Consider the following 8,325-nt stretch of genomic DNA (forward strand, 5'->3'; position numbering starts at 1 on the left):
AAACACAATGGTAGCAAATTGAATAAGGCTCAATAAAAGAATGTCGAATGTATCTCGATTAATTATCTTGTTAAGAAAGAGGATACGTTGATTGATGTGTATTTGTGGTATATTAAAGGTTTAATGCAAGCGTGTGTCTAATACTTAGCCACGTCGAAATGTTTGCAAACACGAATGCCGAAAGGTAATATTAGGACAGAAATGTTCAACTTAATGCCTTCTGAGTTTATAAATATTGTCATTCAAATAACTAATAGTCGTTAGGTATGGCAAGCATTGAATAGTGTAGAATTTAAAGTAGGGCCTCGTACATAAATTAAAAAAAAAACATATTTAAAGCTAACTGATGTAATTTGTTGATACATTTTCCAGAATGAAGGGAAAGGAAGTGTATGCGTTTCTGTGCTTGCTTTGCTTCGCATACGTGTATGGAGCTACATTTAAGTCAAACATCGGGATTAAAATAGGTAAAATGTCACAATTATCAATAAATACTTAAAGGAATATCACAGTTTTTATACCTTTTCAAACATTTACTTGTTTTTCTGTTTGTTTGTTTTTTTGGGGTTTTTTGTGGCGTTGTGTTGTTGTTGCTTAAATTAACATTATATCCTTAACTTGAAGATACATTGCTAAATTCTTTAATCTGAAATATTTCATATGAAACTCGTTCTGATTATATTTGTAACGTCTTTGCTTAGACTGCTGTTCAAAGTTTATATGAACCGCGCCATGAGAAAAGCAACATAGTGCGTTTGCGACCAGCATGGATCCAGACCAGCCTGCGCATTCACGCAGTCTGGTCAGGATCCATGCTGTTCGCTTACAAAGCATATTGCAACTAGAGAAACCATTGATCCTGACCAGACTGGGCGGATGCGCAGACTAGTCCGGATCCATGCTGGTCGCAAACGCACTATGTTGGTTTTCTCATGGTGCGGCTCATATTATGAAGACTGATTATACCTATATGATTATCACTTATATTTATAGTTAACGGAAGAGTTGTGCCGTTTTGTCAACATGGCAATATAAGAGTGTCACCGGGTACCGAGTTCGAGGACTACGACATGTGCACGCACTGTACTTGTAGTTACAATGGATTAGACTGTCAGACGTAAGTCAACCTGTATAGGGGTAAAACAAATAAACATATATGGTTATTATGTTCACTTACTTAGCTTTTTGTTATTTAGCTGATTTCAAAGTAATAGACTTATAATAGCACTCGTGTAAAGTTCGGAGGAAGCACGCATTCTCATTAGGTGGTTCAGCTTTCTTTGGACGTAACATTGCTCGATGCGTATATGTCTTTCCGTAAAATACGGAGATTACGAAATTTGCTGGTTGGCATTACGGCTCCACTACGTTATGATAGACACTTTGTGAAACGTTACTCTTCTCACGTTATGAGAGACACTTTGCGAAACGTTACTCTTCTCACGTTATGATAGACACTTTGCGAAACGTTACTCTTCTCACGTTATGGTAGACACTTTGCGAAACGTTACTCTTCTCACGTTATGGTAGACACTTTGCAAAACGTTACTCTTCTCACGTTATGATAGACACTTTGCGAAACGTTACTCTTCTCACGTTATGGTAGACACTTTGCGAAACGTTACTCTTCTCACGTTATGATAGACACTTTGCGAAACGTTACTCTTCTCACGTTATGATAGACACTTTGCGAAACGTTACTCTTCTTGTCACTTATTAATCCGCTACAACTGTACTTCTTTTCATCTTACTTTGATCTAACTGTATGTATGAATACGATCTTCTGAACAGTTTACAATTTTCTGAAATTGCCATTAGCAGAAATAAGTAAGTGAATATCAATTGTATATTTTGAAATCATTGAGCGAGTACGTATGTATGAATAAAAGTTGGTGGTAATTAAAACATATAAAAAAAGAATCACTCTCTGTTTGATAGCTTAATATTGGTCATTTATTTTCACAATTAAGCTAGCTCTAAGAGGAATTTCATACCCTTTTCATCTCATTGCGAATTGCAATTGGCCTTCTAAACGCTCTAAAAAGACGATAGTTCGCTTTGGCATGCTCAGCGGGAGTGTTTATCACATACAGCTTTGGATGCAGGAGGAAGACTTCAGGCTCCGGGTGCTTTCTTCCAATCACTACTTCATCATTAGCGAACACCTGGGAAGAGCCATTGACCTTCCGTTAGCAAGATGCATGGCTTCCTTGCATGATGAATTCTACAGCCTAAGTGAGGTGTCGAACCCACATCGGTGAGGGACAAGTGCGCTGACTTCAACCACTCGGTCACGGGGGTCCCTTTAACTAATATGGCATGTTTATAGTTGAACGTGAAAGATGAATATTGACTTGAATAAGATATAATTAATTTAAGGACAGTACTATTAATGTATTATTTTCTGAAGTGAAAAACAGACGAATGCTGTTGTGTATTTATGTACAAATGTGAACAAATAATTTGTGTAAATTCTACAATAACGTGATTATTTCAATAGTTCAATATTTCACGTTTTAACCTTAATCCTGCTATATTTCTAAAATGGACAGGTCAATCGTTCAATTTGGACAGTATCATTTATCACTTAAAGGGATGTTCACTGAAAAATTACTGACTGAATTGCAACCAGTGCAGACCATGATCAACCTACACGGACGCGCAGGCTGATCATGGTCTGCTCTTGTCGCAAAGGCAGAATCACTTGCCACAAGCAGGCTAAAGGTTAAGTTGTGATGTATGAAATCATGAAGACACTATTGGTACTTCGTAATATTCTATCAATTCTACCTTCACACAATGTTTTATTATATACTGACCGAATCCGATTTAAATTCGCATAATATTTTTTTTTTGCCGGATGTGTATTTTATTTTCCACTACCACTTGCGAACAGACTGAATCAAACCGATCGAGTATCCTCTTAGTTTGCATAGTTGCGTTCCGCGCTTTTAAAATGTTCATTGATTCCCGAAACCTGTAACAGGATTAAAGGGACATTTCGCTTTGCTTTCGTTTAAAGGTAGATCTGCACGTTTGATGAATAATGTCTGGTAACCGTTATAGGTTACAATACACTAAATACCTGTTCTTCTTTATTCTATATGATATATGTCCAATGGCCGCAGCACCCATTTTAAATGTCTGTAACTTAATTACATTTTCTTGAAGAATATTGTCAGTGCTGAATAAAAATCAAAAGAAACTTGGTGGTCATAACTGATTCAAGAAAAATACTTTCAGTCAAACACACAAACTGCAAAATCAGCTAAAAATGAGACCCCAAATTATAGTGGTGGTGTATGATCAAAGTTTCTAAGTCATGTTATTATTTCATTATGAAAATGCTACCTACATATCAAGCATAGATCTATCATGTGATTTATGCAAAAATGTGCAAAGAAAATAAGGAAAATCATAATGGCTTTAATTTGTTAATAGGCACCATAACTTCCCACACTTCCTGCATGGTCTATGTCTTTCTTACCGAAACTGACATTATGTGTAATTACAAGAAAATCAGGTAGTTAGTATATCGTTATACAATATGTATAAGATACTTTTCATTCGCCGTTTACTTATTGTTACTCAAGTCCTCTTTTTATCTGCATTTGTCATGGCAGCAGTCATGTGCTATCAAACGTGTACCTTTGTATTCACTGAGTGACTAAAATTACTGTGTTTAAATGAAAATAGGTCACAGTTTGATCACTTTTCTTAGTCTAGTAAGAGGAGACCCATTATTGGTATTTGTAACTGAATTATTTTTCAATGACATATTTATTTATGCATTTGACATTTACAGTTTGGGAAGCGCTGGAAGAATAACCGTTCCAAACAACACCGCATGTATCAGCAAGTTGATTGACTGTCATAACCATTGGGTATTGAGGAACGACAACAGCAAAGACTGTCCTCCAAATCTCATCCCGACAGAAAACATCTCCATGACGGGAAAATAGATGTTTTGACAAAGAGCGTCATCTATATCTAGGACTGTAAATAAATTGATATTTGCACTGAATAGTCGCATTACTTATGCCTCTCCAACAACGACTTTTAATGACTATAAAAATAAAGTCGATATAAGGTAACTTTTAATATGATAAGACTACGCAACACTTCGAGGAGCGTTTTTTTTTATTATTTTCTTTTAGTTGTGTTTAGACTCACGCTATCAAAATGTAGCTCATATGACTCACTTTTCCATCTTGACTGTGGAGACAGAATCACAAGTGATGGAGGATTATTTATAATGTGTCTTGCTATAGCATGGAAGTTTCCATACCTCTTATCTTTGCAGTATAGGAAGAATCCTTTATCAGTGTTATGAATACACCTGTATGTCTGAGTTTCTTAAATTTTTCAATTTACTTTATGGTGGAATTATAATTGTGCGGGGAGTAGAATTATGCAATACTGAAACGTTTAAGCTGAAATATTAGATATGATCTTTTCATGTATTTTTCAGACATTTCTTGGGATCGACAGGAAATATAATACTAGTATAGAGTTTTTTTATTTATAATGGCAAATATCGGTAGCATAACACGTCAATCAATTTCTGAAATTTTGAAAACGATAACCTATATTAATCGTGAAAAAATGTACCATCATATCACATGTTTTCTTGTACCTTCATATGTTTTCTTGCACCGTCATATCACATGTTTTATTGTATCGTCATATCACATGTTTTCTTTTGATAAAATGAAGACTAGTCAACTAATGTTCCTTACTGAGCTGATACAAGGCAAACATATGCATTGTTACAGATTTAAAAAACATTTCTTGTACCTTACAATAAAATTAACTGTCTATAGATAGCTGTTTTAAGATCCGTTTCATTTTTGAAAAAAACAACTTTAGCAGATAAACTACACTGCTTTGCTTACTATCAATGCTTTTAGTGTTGTTTGAAATTCCTCCTTTGTGAGTCTGCTTCCTGCAATCAGTGCAATGGCACAGTTATCCGTCGCTGAGAACCAGACCTGTATTTCTAAGTAACTGTATTTCCAAAACATGATTTGCTAATTCTGCCCACGAAGAAATATCACAGTCTTCATATTTGTAGACATCTTGACTTAAATGCAAGCTATACAGCTGTACTTTCAGATTCCTAAAAGCTTTGCCTAATTTCATGTAATGTTCATAAGTGTCATTTTTCAGTATTTCTAGCTCTTGGTTTAAACATGCCCGTATGCGTATTGTATGTTTTTCAGAACCCGAACTACCATTTGTCCAGTTGGTGACATGTTTTTCTATCTCTTCTATCATATCAAGAAGACATCCGGCTAATTTATTATCGCTTTTACTGCAAGAATAATGATGACGAAAAAGAAACGTTTTAATTACATATGAAGATATAGAACATGTTGTTTTTGTATGTTTGGCAACCTTGCCATTTATCAAATATTTCAGTATTTTATATACCTTTAGATGCTTTGCTGATATGACATTTCTCATAAAATGCATCTCAAATTCTGTTACTGTTACTCTTGCTTTACCTTTGTGAAAGGCTTGGTCAGCATCTTGTACATATACAGCCAGGCAACAATTCCTCCGGATGATTTCTTCGTACCAATCTTTGAAAGCTAGTGTTTTCCTGTTTACATGATCTTTTGCATTTGTAAGGCGGACAGCCGGTGTAATGTCAACATGTATAATAATTCTGTTATTGGTACTATTTTTATATATGAACTGTAGAGTTGATGCGGGACCACGCGCAGTCACATATTTGTCGAAATATAACTGATGACCTTGCTCTGTTCTAAGGAAGTATTTCTTATGTTTGTCTCGGCCTAAGACTGTTTGTAAACAGTTATGAAACAACGTTAAAAATGAGAGTCCGCGCAATGTGTCTGAGCATCCTACTATTGCGATGAAATCAAATTCATCTGGAAAGTGGTTTCTACTGTTTTCGTACACACTACCAACTTTTAAAATGTTTTCAGAATTACTGGAAACAAGTCCTTGCATAATGGCATTGTCTTGAATAAAACCTGCACATAATGACTTTGAAGTTTGATATTTTGTCCCCATATCTTCATGCATTATGCTGTCATGCACACCATACTGGATATCTTCAATCGCATCATAGAAAACTTCCTCGTTTTCATCAACTGAAATATCACCTGATGTATTTCTTTGACACTGGCAATGCGATGCTTCTTCGCAATTTTCAGTAACTCCTGGCCTAACCTCTTTTTCAAAATATTCAAAGCTGTCACGAGCATCATAAAAATGTTCACTTTCTTCAATTTCATGTATATTCGTTACACACACAGTATTATTCCACATCTTTCTAAACGTTTTGAAACTCCGCATTCGTACTGTATCCTGTACAATAAGATTTACCAATTTTTCTATTCCATTCTTGATTGACTTTTCTTCGTCTAAATCAATTCTAAAATTCAGCTCTTTTTCACATAAATCGTTCAAAAAGTATTCCAATTTACTATCGTGTCTCGTTCCAATCGATTGATGTGCTGAAGCCGCATTGACATAGTTACCGCTCTGTGCATTTAATGGTTGTTCCTCCGGATTAAAGTTTTCACCAGTATCTTCTAATTCCTTGGATGTTTTGGCTCCTATCTTCAAGAATTCTACTGCCACATCTTACATTAAATATTTCAAGCTCATCCCTTCTTCAATTCATGTAATATTACGTGTCACAAATTTGTACTGGTTAACACGCTAACAACTGCAGAATCGATGTCATGGAAACCAATACAATGTATATCTATTAATAGCTATCTACATTTAGAACTGTCAGAATAAATGCAGACACGTCCATAGATAAGTCCAGTACATTATTGTTATAGTTTGTAAATAACAAAAACAATATTATAATTTATTTATTTTCACTGATATAGACGATTCAAATAAAGTCTAAAGTCATGAGGTAGCAGGGTACACTTTCGAATTTTGGCCCCCGTCAATATTTGTTATAAAGAGAACATCGTGATTTTGGATGTCTGTAAATTAAGGTGAGAGATAATGATTATTAATTCTTTAGAAAATTTATACAGCCGATACATGTAAAATTCTGATGTCAGTTGGAAAACTAACTGCTGGTAGCTTTGTATGATCAATGAGACACCATTTCGCGGAAAAATTCAATTCACGGAAGGGAGTGTGCTTGTTGATTGATACTCGGGAACATTTTCGTTTTTTTCCGAAAAAACGAGCTGGATGGCCCCCATTCCGTTTATGTCCTGACGTTCAGTAAGGACTATTAAATTAAGAAATGCAATAAAATTGGACAGTGTTCTTGCAGCGGGATCATTGTAGACTGTTCAAAAGGTGCAAAATTGATGATTTTGGCACGCTAGTTTTCATGGATGATGTAAACCTTTCGCTTTGATAACTTTCTTTATTCTTGTATGAGAATCCTGATCTTGCCATTAATTAAAAGCACAAAACATGCACACAATTTATAAAATAGCCACCCAAATTTTGCTCATAGGGGAAGTGCAATATTGCGACTCGCTACATGTAAGACCGTCCGTGCCCAAAATTTTCGCATCTAAGTGTACCTTGCTACCTGAACGAAGCTGCAATAATGTTTGACTTTGACCCTTACCATGCTGGACACGATTGCTTTTGCCTTTTGCGACCAGCGTAGATCATGATCAGCATCCACCGTGCAGTCTGATCATGACCTGCACTGTTCGCCATTCAGTCAGTATCTTTTTGGTAAGCACCCCTTTTAACAGTTAATGGTACTGTCCAAATTGGAAGATGGACAATTCCATTATAGAAATTTAGCAAGGTATGGGTTAAATTACTTCCGTTCTATTATTGCCGTAATTTCATCGTTAAAATACAGGCAACATCAATTTACGATTTTCTATCATAAGTATACCTAATATTACGCATATTTATTAAACATAACATGTATAACAAACCTGTCAAAATTATATCCTTCTTAATCAATGCAGAACTGCATAAACATCTTTTTTCGACGATAATAATTATGTCATTATTACCATATGATTCATTCTAACTTACTTTGCATATTAAAACATATGTATACATGATGATGAATAACAAAACGCCGGATTTTACTGAACGGCATCGCATTAAAATTAGAGTACGAATTGCTGTCAAGGGAAAACTGCATTTACAGCACACCTGCATGCTAAATATAGCTCGTACTGATAAACGATACCTTATACGTAGGCATTAAATCTCCCGCATTGAGTGTACGCAAGCATTTAAAGTACACTATTAACCCTATGTTAAACCAAACCCTAACCTTTAGTCAGTATATTGTGCAGTGCGTACGATTAAATATATACCTTTGTTATGCTCTATTTCATT

The 8,325-nt window shown here is 35.3% G+C and overlaps 1 protein-coding gene across 1 annotated transcript; it reads left to right on the plus strand.

Annotated features, from left to right (window-relative positions):
• The first annotated feature begins 308 nt into the window (after positions 1–308).
• On the plus strand, positions 309–4,023 carry LOC123564477 (uncharacterized). The gene is made up of 3 exons (XM_045358112.2): positions 309–467; positions 994–1,117; positions 3,806–4,023. Exons 1-3 carry the CDS (start codon positions 374–376, stop codon positions 3,960–3,962), a joined length of 375 nt encoding a protein of 124 aa, XP_045214047.2. The 5' UTR covers positions 309–373; the 3' UTR covers positions 3,963–4,023.
• The last annotated feature ends 4,302 nt before the right edge of the window (positions 4,024–8,325 follow it).

The sequence above is a fragment of the Mercenaria mercenaria genome, chromosome 2 (genome assembly GCF_021730395.1).
Source record: "Mercenaria mercenaria strain notata chromosome 2, MADL_Memer_1, whole genome shotgun sequence".
Taxonomy (NCBI): domain Eukaryota; kingdom Metazoa; phylum Mollusca; class Bivalvia; order Venerida; family Veneridae; genus Mercenaria; species Mercenaria mercenaria.